This window comes from Thalassophryne amazonica, chromosome 10 (genome assembly GCF_902500255.1).
Source record: "Thalassophryne amazonica chromosome 10, fThaAma1.1, whole genome shotgun sequence".
Taxonomy (NCBI): Eukaryota; Metazoa; Chordata; class Actinopteri; order Batrachoidiformes; family Batrachoididae; genus Thalassophryne; species Thalassophryne amazonica.
The window spans coordinates 76,958,216-76,971,683 of NC_047112.1; the positions used below are offsets into that span (position 1 = coordinate 76,958,216).

The following is a 13,468-nucleotide window of genomic DNA, read 5'->3' on the forward strand; positions in this document are numbered from 1 at the left end:
AAAGTTGAAACACATCCAAATTAAATTCTGTTCTGCCTACACAAGAACTTCAGTCTGACATTAGATTTATTTACTTGTGATGGTGTCTAGAATAGATAATGATGTACCCAATAGATACAAATTTGGAGTGGAGAAATTCCCACCTCCAGTTTGGTCCTGAACGCAGCACGAGCTCCAGGCTTTTGAACAAATAAACAAGAATAAGTTGTTCGGTGTGTGTGTGTGTGTGTGTGTGTGTGTGTGTGTGTGTGTGTGTGTGTGTGTGTGTGTGTGTGTGTGTATGTGTGTGTGTGTGTGAGACAGTTGCTCCGTAAAGTGGGCGGGGCGCTGTGTGCAGTGGCTCCCCCGTGCGTCAGAAGGCCGCATCGCGCTGCAGCTGAAGGATGGCAGGAGACAGAGAGACAAAGACGGCTGACCGAGCCGAACAGGAGCGACACCGGCAGCCTTTCCTCATTGGCGTCGCTGGAGGAACTGCAAGCGGCAAGGTCGGCATTTAAACCACAGAAGTCTCGGTATTATTATTATTTTTTTGGACACATTTTAACACTCGTTTTAAACGACCTGTGTGAGAACGTCACAAAGGGTTTGGTGGATACCTACATGTGTTTTATAAAACAGTGTCTGTCTTCATTTTATTCACTAAGCGTCGGTGTTTTAGACAGATCCAAATGGTTAATTATTTAGAAACGGCATTTTGTGAATGGTTTCATAATTTAAACCAAAATGTTTAAAGAGTACAAAGATGATTCAGTTGCATCAGCTGTGCGGTCAGAATCCAACACATGGTGATTTGTCAAACCCACCAAGTTGTAAACAACAGAATCAGACACCTTCATGGGAAATATCTTTCATGGTTTATTTATTTGGTCCCAGACTTTCTTTGGGCTGAATCGGCTGATATGACCCTGACTGACCCACTAAGGACACCTGGGGGCAACTATGTAGTTATTTAAAATTCCATGCAATTTTAGAGCAAGATTGATCATTTTTTAAAAAGTATTTTTAGGCACATGGGTAAGTCTTGTTGACTGTTAAAATGCATGTCCACTTTTTTGTTATTATTTATAAAAAAAAAAAAAAAAAAACATACAAACTTCAGAACTCAAACCTAATGCACAAGTTCTCACACTTTTTAAAAAAATTTCCTATTTATAATCCTTCCACTTCTCCTAACCATAGTGTGTCTACCCTAACCATAAATAACTCCCCCAGTTCCCCCGTCACAAAATGCACCCCATTTGTACTTTTTGAAATGCTGCTGTCAAACTGAATTGGATATATAGTTCAGTGCAGCTGTGTCTACCCCCCCCCCCCCCCCAAAAAAAAAAAATCTTATTTGTTTTGGCCTGATGACACAAAGTTGTGAACCAATTAGAAAAATGAATTACGTAGGTTCAATGAGTAAAAGATCCCATTATGTTTTGGTTGGTGTGCTATGGATCAAGTTATCAGTCTTTCTTGGTCTTTTATGTCATTATAAATGCAATAACGGTTGCTGATTGAATTCCACGTGTTGTGGTTCAGCAGTTTGTGGGTTTGACTTCCTGATATTTATGCCACTTTTTTCTTTCCTCTTGGTAACTGCTCATAGAGCCACCTGTTCTTCTACACGTGTCTCGTGTGAATGCAGTCTTGTGTTTTGTGTTTCTGTGTGGGACTGTATTTGTGCCAGGCTGGTTGTTGACATTCTAGGTAGGGTTTGACTGATACTGGTGATTCCAAACACCATCCTGACCCAGATACACAAAGTTTTGATTGGAAATGTGTGTGTGTGTGTGTATATATATATATATATATATATATATATATATATATATATATATATATATATATATATATATATATATATATATATATATATATATATATATATATATAATTTTTTTTTTTTTTTTTTTGAGGAAAAATGTAATCTGAACTTGTTTGTTGGGCAGACAGACATGAATTTTAAATACAAGTTGGCATGTGTGCATTCTGAGAGAGGCTGGAACCTCAGCAATCACGGGGCATGAGGCAGGGTTCACCCTGGACAGGACGCCAGTCTATCACAGGGCCACATGTAGACAAATACATTCACACCCAGGGTCGGTCAATTTAAAGTTTCCAGTTCACCTAACTTGGATGGCTTTTGGATGTGGGGGGGGGGGAGCCAGAACACCCAGAGGGAACTCACGGGAACACAAGGAGAACATGCAAACTCCACACAGAAAGGCCCCAGGTGGGGAGCGAACCCACAACCATCTTGCCTGGAGGCAACCCTGCTAACCACTAAGTCACCGTGCAGCCCATAAATGGTGGCTGATTTATAATTTAAATGGATCATATTATAATCTTCAGACTGCTGGATGGGCTCCACCCCCCCATGGCCCTTAATTGGGGTAGGATCAAGCGGTTGAAGATGAGTGAGTGATATTATACTATTCATTTGCAAGCAATACCTCACCAGGTGTCTTAAACTATGATTTGCTAGCACAAATGTTTCAAAAAGACTGAGCTGGTTCATCCTACAAAATGCCCATTTTCAGGAATCTATGGGCTACTTTGATTTTTGAAGTTCTTTTTCTTCCTTCAGCTGCTCCATTAGGGGTCACTACAGCAGACCACCCTTCAGGATGCAGTAGCTGTGCACCCCATGTGGCTAGGATTGTGTGTGTGTTTTTTTTAATTGTCTGAACAACAAAAATAACCCAATGAAATTTGCACCCCTTGCGTGTGTCAAAAAAAAAAAAAAAAAACCTCTCTGTAGGCTGTCTCGTTGTTGTTGGTTAATATCCCCACTACGGCTGTGTCATCTGCAAACATGAAAATGTAATTTGTGCTATGAATGGAACAGCCTTGTGTGAAAAGTGAGTATAAGAGTGGACTGAGAACACAACCCTGGGGGGTGCCAGTGTTAAGGATGGCAGTATAGTACATAAGGTATCCTCACGGAGGAGTTGGGATTCCAGTCCAGATCAGCAGGGATGGAGACCTTGATGTGTCTCATTTGCCATCTCTCAAAGTATTTCATGATTATTGCGTCAGTGCAGCAGTCGATAATCAGCTGAATTTGCTCTCCTGGGCCTGTCTTCTGGCTAGTCATCTGTGTGCAGTAAGATCTTGGAGCTGCTGGGGCAGAATGAGATCGACCACCACCAGCGGCAGGTGGCCATCCTCAGCCAGGACAGCTTCTACAGGGTTCTCACACCGGAACAGAAGGACAAGGCCCTCAAGGGGCAGTTCAACTTTGACCACCCAGGTACGTAGACACTTGCCACTAATGATATTATGCTTTTGCCTCGTATTTATAAACATTTACTCATTTTTAACTTTAAACAGAAACCAGTTCATCACAAAACTCCCCCCCGAGACCCTTAAGTAAGCGGTTGAAGATGAGTGAGTGATGTGGAAATGTCAGCATTTAATTACTACGTTGATGTTCTGTTTTAATACACTGTAGTACTTTTCACCCACCTGTACTGCTGGTACCATTCAGATTCCCTCTGAGGGATTAATAAAGTATTTTATCTTGTGTATTCTGGATCCATTTCTGATTTTTGCCTCGTTTCAGATGGCAAGAGTTTGGGGCTTAGGTACATGCTACAGATATTAATGTTTTTTTTGTTATACTTTTTGTCTATTAGTCTTCACTTTTATTTCATTTAAAAAATTTTAATTGTAGTATGATGTCTAATGTGCATTCTTGTGTGTAGGGGTGCCAAGAAAATGCCTACATGAGGTAGATGTATTACACAGAAAAAACCTCAAACTCGGACCAGGTTTTTGGTCGTCTGTGGCACCCTTGCTTCCAGCTGCCTAATGATGGGAATTTTCACCAACTCTGTACCTGACTACAACTCCATTTACGACCAGCTCACCCATGAACACAAGCGTCCCTGATATTTAAACATTGTGGATGCTGGGTGTGAAAACTACAGTTGTATCTGTTGGAAATGAGCAATGGCACTTGTGCCGCGCTGTGTGCTGCTTTGAGCCAGGTGTAAGACGGGGCTCATTGTGTGAATGTGAGACTGGTTGTTGGTCTTAGCTGTGGGATATACTGGTGTCCACTATAAATATCAACTGAACTGGGCTCCAGTGTTTCCAAAAAACCCTGACGGGGTAAGAGAAAAAGATATATCCAAATGTGCTTTGTCACTTGATTTTATGCACAGGTGTCAGAAAGGGCAGACAGGACGAGTTCATCAGTGAAATCACCTGGTGGAGTTGGTGGTTACACAGAAACCTGCACCCTCTTTGCCCTTTCTGGAGTCAGGTTGACACCAATGGATTATGTGTCATGGTATAATGTGTATTAGTGAGATGTTTCTTCAAAATGTTTGAGAAATTGACTGGAATGCCAGTGTTATTGTAATGAATAGTTGCAGAATCCACATGTTGATCCCAGTCAACACCAAAACCATGTTCTTCCTCTTGATAACTGATCAGGCTGGTCATTCCATGGCGTCTGGCTGGAACATTTTAAGTAAACCGCCTCACATCAAATGAAGAAACCAGTTATTGCAAGTGGAAAAATGACCTTCATGGCAGAGCTAATTAATTTAGCTGTGAGCAGTGGTGGAAATTGTGCAGTGTTTGGGGTCCCTGAGCTCTAGTGCCCTGCTTGAGCTGTGTTCACACCAGACGCCACAAATTCATCATTTGCTGCAGGAGCTGCATCTGGATGACAGCCGCCTTATTTGAGGACCTCCTGTCCCGTTCGCGTGTGCACATGTGAACAAACAACAACAAAAAAAACTGGCTGCTGCTGCAGTTCATCGCGCTCCCCTTCAACTCTGTCATAATTGTGTTATAAACCAGTCACCATTTGTTTTTATTATACATCTGTGTAGTTAATTAATTATCTTAACGGATGATTTGTTCACGCATGCATATGTGAAAAAAAAAAATGGCTGCTGCTGCAGTTCATCACTCTCCTCTCCAACTCTGTCATAATTGTTAAATAAAGGACAAAAGGGACATAAGTCCTGCTCACAGGCTGATTGCCAGAGACAGGACATGTTGACATCAAGTATAAACTCCAGACATCTCCACGTCACTACATATCCAATGCCTGATTGGTCATCGCGGCGCGACAAGACGAAAAAGTTCAGATTTTTCAACTTGGGGAAGAGGGCGACACGATGCAATGCGATATCGCGCCAATCACTCAAAATCGCTTTATTCGTCTCCATTGTGTTGCATTGCGTGGCTTGACTTTTGTGGCGCCACAACATGCCCTTCCATAGGGATTACATGGCAACCTCTCGCCGCTGTCGCTCGCGTGGCGTTTGGTGTGAACACGATGTAATATGTTCACTCAGAAATGGAGATGAGTGATTGAGGTCTACAAAGTCAAAGGACAGAAGGCTGCTTAATGTGTCCAACATGAGGAAGAAGTGTTGGAAATGTCACCTCCAACCAGGAAGATTGGTTAAGCTTGTTAAATATTTAGAGATGAGATGTTTATCTCTCTTTTGCTGTTCTGTGTATTTTAGATGCATTTGACAATGACCTCGTGTTTGCTACGCTGTGGGAGATCAAGAAGGGCAAAACGGTGCAGATCCCAGTTTATGACTTTGTTACACATTCCAGGTACAAACATCCACACCAGAGAAAATACCTAAAGGCCCCAGTGGTGTGTCTGCATGTTTAAGCCCCTTTAATAGGGAATAATATTGCCTATAATACATTAGTGTGCAGCAGGTTTAACAGTAAAAACACTGATGGATTATTTATTTGATACCACCTCAGTGTATTGTATTTTGTAAAGGAACTTTTAGGAACCAGAGCCTGAAGGAAATATATCTGCAAAATGAACAACTTCAATGTGTTGGAAAAACAGATACCACATGCTATATAATGCAATTTATTTTTTACATACAAACACACCGGTATGATCATCTGGTTAAAACTTCTTTTTTTTGTCTTTCTCCATATACGTCATTGTACAATGGTGTTTTAGGGCTGCATTGAGGTTTTGTTTTTTTTTTTGTTTTTTTTTTCAGACTTTGAGAATAAGGATGTAATTTTACAAGAGAAAAACTCTGCATCTCAAAATGAGATCTGTGGAGCTCTTCAAGTTGAACTTCAGTATAGGTTTTACAAATAAGGAAATAATTCATCTTTTGGCCCATCTGCACCACATTATCATTAGTATCAGAACTTTGAAAAGAATATGCAAGAAAATGTCTATTTCGGAGGAGGAACCATACGGACTTCACCTGTAGTTCCGGCGATTACTAGCTCCCGAAATCACCTCTTTCATGGAGGAGGAGATGGAACTGGCAATCTGCAGTGTTATCGCTTCTCGTATAAATACAACTTTATTCTCAAAGTCTAAAAAAAATGTGGCCCTAAAATGCAATCATCTCATTGCACTTTGACTGATTTAAATATTAAACTGTCTTTTTTTTTTTGGGTTTGGTGATATTTAATGTGGGTCTGATGAATAGCAGGAAGGAAGAGACTGTGACGGTGTACCCTGCTGATGTGGTGCTGTTCGAGGGAATCCTGATGTTCTACTCTCAGGAGATTCGAGACTTCTTCCAAATGAAACTGTTTGTGGACACCGATGCAGACACTCGGCTGTCGCGTAGAAGTGAGATGTGCCTCCAGAATCGGTAAATTCCAATCACACAGTTGATGAGAGATTCCAAAACAAAGGTAACTTGTCTTTCAGTGCTCCGTGACATAAATGAACGTGGACGGGATTTGGAAAGTGTTCTGGTCCAGTACATCAATTTTGTCAAGCCTGCGTTTGAGGAGTTCTGCCTTCCAGTGAGTGCTGTTTCACATGCAGTAATACGGTTTATTGTTATAGTGTCCCCCTGACATGTATTCACAGTCAAACACTTTCTTTTATTAATGCTATTTAGACAAAGAAATATGCTGATGTGATCATTCCCAGGGGAGCTGATAACCTTGGTGAGTATTTACTTTTTTGGCCTCAGAGGTTCTTCACGAAAACAACCCAAGAGACAATCAGTCTCAGCACTGTTATCATGAAGGACACAGATGTGTTTGCTTTGCACTCTGAGCTGAGAATTATTCTCTCAAAACTAAAGGACTAAAACCTTCTAGAAGTGGGAAGACAAACTGAGGGAAAAAGACCTGAAATCATCGGACGCCATAAGTAGAGCAGCACTCACAGAGAACACCTGCATCAAGTGCCAGTTATGCAAGAAATTGCATGAATTTCTCTTGAATCTAAAAAAAGCCCCTCAAATCTTTGTCACATTGTCATTATGGGGTGTTGTGTGTAGAATTTTGAGGAAAAAATGAATGTAATCTATTTTGGAATAAGGCTGTAACGTAATGTGGAAAAAGTGAAGTGCCATCTCATCATTTTGCCTAATATTTAATGTATATCAAGTTGTGGAGATGTTTCATTGTGAATTTAAGGACACCTTTTTAGGATTTTTAATACATACAAGCCTGAATTACAAAGAAATTAAAATATGTAAAGTCCCAAGGGTGTGAATTCTTAAGAAAATATATATAAACATAAACAGTTCATTAGTTTTTAATCCTGAAAAAGGTTGTAGGTTAAAAACATGAACTTCTTCCAAAATGTTGACTCTGAACATCTTCAGTGAAGATACTGACCACATCATCTTTGTTATTATAGTTGCCATAAATCTCATCGTTCAACACATCCAGGATATCCTCAGCGGCGGTTTAACCAAATGGCCCAGCGGGTGTTTTAATGGTTGTGGAACAACCAAGAAGCAAAGTGTGGAGTCCAGCAGTCAGCCTCACTGAGCGTAATGCTTCCCCAAGGAGAGGAGGCATCATCGATAAGACATCATCAACTCCAGATGAGATTCTGTTGAAGAAAATAATCTGTTTGTGGAGCTGGATTAAAGCATTTTTTTTTTTAAGAACAAATGCAGAAGAAATGCAAAATTACTCATTTTTAATCGACTCAAACCTGCTACTTGTTTTTCTTCTCTCACAAAGCTGAAATAGACAAACTACTAAATTTGCTGTTATTTTTCTTTCCAGCCAGTATAATGTATATTGATATTACAGTAGTAAGGACTTGGACTCTCCTGCACACGTTACCCCCAAGCAGAATTCACTTCTCTTCTGTAAATTTAAACCGCAAGTGGTGAAATTAAATGTCTGATTTCCAAATCAGATCAGCTGTAACATCACCAAAGACATTTCTGTCCCGTTCAGTGGCCAAACTAAGTATTGGCATTACTGTAACATACAAGGACAGCTTGATGGAAAAACAATAACCCAGTATTTATGAAATTACTGCAGAGTATTTGATTTGTCTTCAGCCTGAACGGAGATATTATTACTCAAGACACACATTTATGCAAGTTTGATTTAAAAGTTGCTAAATGCAGTTGACTGTAAAATGTCACTATGTACATTCTGTAAATGTCTTTTGGTACCTTCTGTACATTGGATAAAGTTCTCAGGTAATCTTCATCTTATGTGTCATTTGTAAATACTCATGTCATGAAAAAAGTATTGCTGCCGTTATGTCTGTTGCCTTTTTTAATGCAGTGTGCCGTCACACAGAGGGATCCATATGTACGAGGGGTTTATTGAGAAGTTTTAGGCCTGACCCAGAAAAATTTGGGCATGGTTCTCCATCTTTTGCATTCTGACAAACCAACATTGCACTCAGTGAGTCAAAACTTTACATTCTTGAGAAATGTTGGATTCTCAGAATGCATAATCTGGGGAACACGCCCTACGTTTTCTGGGTCAGGCTCAAGGCTGAAGACAGTTTTCCTAATTTTACTTCTGTACATGACACAATGTGCTTGTATTGTAGGCTTTCGGTTTTAATTCAGGGGTTTACCAAAAACTTGAGTCAGTTAGGAATTACTGCCATTATGAAACAGTCCTTCCCATTTCAAAAGTCACTTGATAAGAGATATATAAGGTTTATTTTAAATGCAAATCTCTTACATCCAGTTTTCTTTAGAGATGTCCGGGGATGCTAGACAAATGTGTCTCAATTTCCATCATGGAGAAATACAAACACCAGAGTAAATCGGTCAGTGCTGAAGATTTCTCGAAACCTGAGTTACCATGCAAGAAGGAAACAAGTGAGGGAAGCCACCAAGGCAATTTTTAATGATTTATAGGCTTACATGGCTGTGACTGGAGAAACTGCATATTTGGACTTTTGTCATATTTTGAAAGGCCTTGAAGTAAAGATAAAAATCAACACTATGAGCACTTTTTCATATCAGCCCTATGGTGGTGGTGCAGGGATCTCTGGGGTTTAAAACTGTTCGCCACTATGGCTAATTAGTAGCAGTTTCCATTAACTACATTAGTTGCACTCGATCAGCTATAACACGCACACACACACACACCTGTGTGCATGTTTGTGTGTCTGTATTGATGATGCTTTTTTTTTCCCCCTTTTGATGCAGCTGCTGGACACCACAAATGTAACTTAACCAGAGCACTGAATTTCCAATTTCACAAATTTTTACCTTGGAAAAAAATTCCATAATTAAAAAGCTTGTTAGATGTGACTTTCATAAGCTAAAATATTATAAAAATATAGAACAAAAGGGCTTTTCAATGTTAAAATCAAATATCCACTAAATCCACAATACAGGTCAAACTTAGTCTACTCATTGAGAGTGGCAGTTTGCACATCACTGTCACAAATGAGTGATTGAGGCTGTTTTGATTAAAATATAATGCAAAAAACAAACAAAAAAAACAAAAGGGATTTTCAATGTTAAAATCAAATATCCACTAAATCCACAATACAGGTCAAACTTAGTCTATTCATTGAGAGTGGCAGTTTGCACATCATTGTCACAAATGAGTGATTGAGGCTGTTTTGATTAAAATATAATGCAAAAAAACAAAATAAAAGGGATTTTCAATGTTAAAATCAAATATCCACTAAATCCACAATACAGGTCAAACTTAGTCTACTCATTGAGAGTGGCAGTTTGAACATCATTGTCAGAAATGAGTGACTGAGGCTCTTTTGATTAAATATAATGCAAAAAACAAACATTAAGAGGGATTTTCAATGTTAAATAGCCACAAAATCCAGTCCGGATCAGATCCAGATCAAACTTTATCAGACGATAGTGAGTGCCAGTCTGCACCTCACTTTCAAATGAAAGTGATTGGGGCACGCTTGATTAAGATTTAATGCAAAATATACAGTAAATGGGGTTTTCTATGTTCAATTTAAATGGCTACAAAGTCCACAATCTGCAATACGGATCAAACAGTCTATTCAGTGAGTGCCAGTTTGCACCTCATTGTAACAAATTAGAGAGACTGAGGCACTTCTGTTTGAGATATAATGCAAAATGTACATCAAATGAGCTTTTCAATATTAAATTCAAATGTCCACAAAATCCACAATTCGGATCGCATCTGGAACAAACTGTCAGGTGATAGTGAGTGCCAGTCTGCATCTCACTTTCAAGTGTGATTGTGGCAGGTTTGTTTAAGATATAATGTAAAATATACATTAAGTGATGTTTTCAATGTTAAATGGCCACAAAATCTGTGACCTGGATCAGATCCGGATCAAACCGTCAGTCGATAAAGGATACTATCCTACATAACGCTCTCAAATACAAAAGAAATTTCATCTTTTTTGACAGTTGTGACTTTTTGAAAATTCATTCAATATTAATGATAGGAATTTTTTCCAAGAGATTTCCTGACTTTGTCCTTTGACCTTGAAAACTGAATCACTTCTTGCCTATCAGGATATGAATCTTCAGTATAAATTTCATAATGATATGAAAAATTGTGAGCTACAGGGTGTCCACAAACAGGGACAAAAACATAACCTCCAACTTCATTGGCGAATTGGTGGAGGTAACAAAAACACGAAATAAATACAGATTATACGGCCTTTACTTGGAACAATCTGAGCATCTAATCTTTAGACTCTAAAGATTAGAGTAACTACTTCGCAGCTATGATGAAAAAGTAACAAGATCTGGAATGCAATAAACTTAAATTCATTCTGACAACAAATGCCCAATTTAAAAAATAAAAATCCCAGTTCCATGAGGTTCTCCTCAGCTCTGATTCTGCTTTCCGCTCTGCGATGACCAACCACAGATCCTGGTTAAAGACGGTGACTGTTAATTATTATTAAATTAACACCATACAACAGTAGATAAACGACATCTTCCCCTCCAGTCAGTGACACGGTGGTGAAAATTATTTTATACGTGAACGACAGACTTATCATTACACAAACTGTGAACATTAAAAGTTGCAAACGAAGCTCGGTCCGAGTCCACGTTCGTCCTTGTGGCAGACAGGGACACAAAGACATGCTGCTTCCACCTCAGTCCTCACCGTTTGTTTCTTGTCACTTATTTTGGGGCGTCACTGACAGGCTGAGCTTTTCCCCGAAGAGGCCTCGATAAAGCTCGCTCATGGCCTCATCGCTCATGGAGTTGTGATCTACGGGTGCCATGAAGTTGACCAGCTTGCTGTGGACGTGGAAGCGGACTTTGCGTCCTTTGCTCGCTTTGGTATCCACCTTCTTTTTGATCTTGCTGCGCAATTTCTGGATGGCCAGCCACTGACGCCCCATCGCCACCTGGTCATTGGGATCGGCTGCGCTCGTCTTGCGCTCGATGAGCTCCCTCAGGAGCTGGTGATAGAAGTCGTCATCGTCAAATATGTCCTCGTCCAGATCCTTCAGATGAGCGTTTGCTTTCAGCCGCGGCTCTGCATCCTCGCCCTCCGCAGAGATGACCTCAGTGGCGTCCTCTTGCCTCCCCAGGACTCTGTACTCTGACCGTCGGTTCTGCGTGCGCCGCACCAGCCTCTGGGGGTCCATCAGCACCTGCTCCACCTGGGTCAGGATGCTCCTGTCGAACGCCCCGAAGCCCTTCCCGCTCTTCCCCGTGGTCAGTCTGGTTTTGTCGTGCCATTTCTGCAAGGTGGCGTCACGATAAGGCTGGAAAGCAGCGAAGCGCTTCCCCATAAATTCCGGGTACTCTGCCATGTCTAGTTTCCTTTTGGGTGCACCACTCGTCGTCATAGGCACGTCGTCCTCATCGCTGTTTATCTCCTCGTCTTCAATCTCTGCAGCTGTTTTCCCGGTGGCGACTCGCCTTGTGTCGGCGTGCCGATAAAGCAGTTGGTCGTGCAGCTCCAGCAGGGACCTTTGAAGCGCCTTCAAAGCCTTGTGGCTGTTTTTCAAAGCTCCCGCCAGCTCTGCCCCGCCTCTCCTCTTGAACTCTGGGAAAGTTGCCGGCTGTGGCAGCTGGTTGGCCATCACCACAGCCTTTTGGACTTTAATACGTCCTTCAAGCAGCTCATCCCACAATGCCAGCTGGTTCCTGACGGCCTTCCCTCTCTCAACCTCCTCGTCCACTTTGTCTTGAGAAAATGTGCGCACGCCGCCGTCATCCTCGTCACCGTCTTCCATCTCCTCACTCTCCAAGTCCTCATCTTCATCACTGTCCTCGCTGTCTTCATCTTCACTCACTCCCAAATCGTCCATGCCCTCTGCCAGCTCTCGGAAGTCCACCGACTCAGTAACGGGAACATCAGCGCGCTTTGCTTCAGACAGCAGCTCTTCATCTGACTCTTCATCAGCTCCAGAATCATCCTCCTCCTCACCACCATCATCTTCTTCCACTCCCTGCTCCTCACCACCACCATCATCATCTTCTTCTTCCTCCTCCTCATCATCATCTTCTTCCTCCTCACCAGACCCTTCAGCTTCCACCCTCAGCTGTTTTCTGGAGACAGTCTTGCCAGCGTACACGTGGTCGGTGTCAGACAGCAGCAGCATGCTGCTCCTCCTCAGGACACTCAGCCCCACAGAACCTTCACCACCATCATCATCTTCACCCAATACTTCTACAACCTTGGCTTTCGTCGCTTCATCTCTGTCGTCTTCTGGATCTGCAAACTTGGGACATGGATTTAACAGGTCCTCCAGCTGCTGTGAAATAGATCCTGCCATGTTTATATCAACTTAGCATGTGCTGCGTTCACACAGTTCAGTGGTTCACACCGCTTTCGGCGCAGAAAATGACGTCAATAAATTGCGACGAGCCTACGTGGAAGTAAAATTGTCCCTGAGTAAGGTCTCTCGGGTAGATAAACAAACAAAACGACAACAACAAAAAACTAACATGTTTTTACTGATTTTTACGTTACACAGGCAGTTGAAAGTTCCTAACTGAAAAATATCTAACATGTCTGGGCAGCTTTTCAGAAATATATGCGTTTTTTAAATTCAGAAACTTTATTGATTTAGAAGTAGTTCGACATAAAAACAAATAGTTTAAGGACAGGTACAAAATGAAGTTTTCTGCTGTTGAATTTACACTTATGAATAAATTTTTTTTGCCTGTAGTAATAAAAGGTTAATCACAAAATACTTGTTACATTTTCTAAAAAAAACAAAACAAAACAAACAAACAAACAAAAAAACCCAGCAACAACAAAAAAATTACTTTCTCCCACAATAAAGTAAAATCTTTACAGACACGGT

At 41.0% G+C, this 13,468-nt stretch overlaps 2 protein-coding genes across 4 annotated transcripts; one reads left to right on the plus strand and one right to left on the minus strand.

The window, feature by feature from the left end:
- Positions 1-280: 280 nt before the first annotated feature.
- uck2a (uridine-cytidine kinase 2a) lies at positions 281-7,865 on the plus strand. 2 transcript variants are annotated; one of them, XM_034180850.1, is made up of 7 exons: positions 281-485; positions 3,079-3,238; positions 5,478-5,574; positions 6,435-6,580; positions 6,662-6,759; positions 6,858-6,906; positions 7,610-7,865. In XM_034180850.1, exons 1-7 carry the CDS (start codon positions 384-386, stop codon positions 7,741-7,743), a joined length of 786 nt encoding a protein of 261 aa, XP_034036741.1. In that variant the 5' UTR covers positions 281-383; the 3' UTR covers positions 7,744-7,865. The 2 variants fall into 2 exon arrangements, with proteins under 2 accessions (XP_034036741.1, XP_034036742.1); XM_034180851.1 differs by having other exon boundaries at positions 6,438-6,580; positions 7,610-7,863.
- A 2,702-nt stretch (positions 7,866-10,567) lies between these two features.
- aatf (apoptosis antagonizing transcription factor) lies at positions 10,568-12,987 on the minus strand. 2 transcript variants are annotated; one of them, XM_034180324.1, is made up of 2 exons: positions 12,805-12,987; positions 10,568-12,636 (listed from the first exon to the last, which is right to left on the minus strand). In XM_034180324.1, the coding sequence occupies exons 1-2, from the start codon at positions 12,932-12,934 to the stop codon at positions 11,321-11,323; spliced, it is 1,446 nt and encodes a 481-aa protein (XP_034036215.1). In that variant the 5' UTR covers positions 12,935-12,987; the 3' UTR covers positions 10,568-11,320. The 2 variants fall into 2 exon arrangements, with proteins under 2 accessions (XP_034036215.1, XP_034036213.1); XM_034180322.1 differs by having other exon boundaries at positions 10,568-12,592; positions 12,638-12,987.
- Positions 12,988-13,468: the final 481 nt, after the last annotated feature.

Coding starts and splice junctions, on each gene's coding strand:
- uck2a (XM_034180850.1), top strand. CDS start 384: ATGGCAGGAGACAGAGAGACAAAGACGGCTGACCGAGCCGAACAGGAG. Junction 486..3,078: donor GAGGAACTGCAAGCGGCAAG/GTCGGCATTTAA, acceptor TCTTCTGGCTAG/TCATCTGTGTGCAGTAAGAT. Junction 6,581..6,661: donor CACTCGGCTGTCGCGTAGAA/GTGAGATGTGCC, acceptor CTTGTCTTTCAG/TGCTCCGTGACATAAATGAA.
- aatf (XM_034180322.1), bottom strand. CDS start 12,934: ATGGCAGGATCTATTTCACAGCAGCTGGAGGACCTGTTAAATCCATGT. Junction 12,593..12,637: donor ATGATGAGGAGGAGGAAGAA/GAAGATGATGAT, acceptor GTGGAAGAAGAT/GATGGTGGTGAGGAGGAGGA.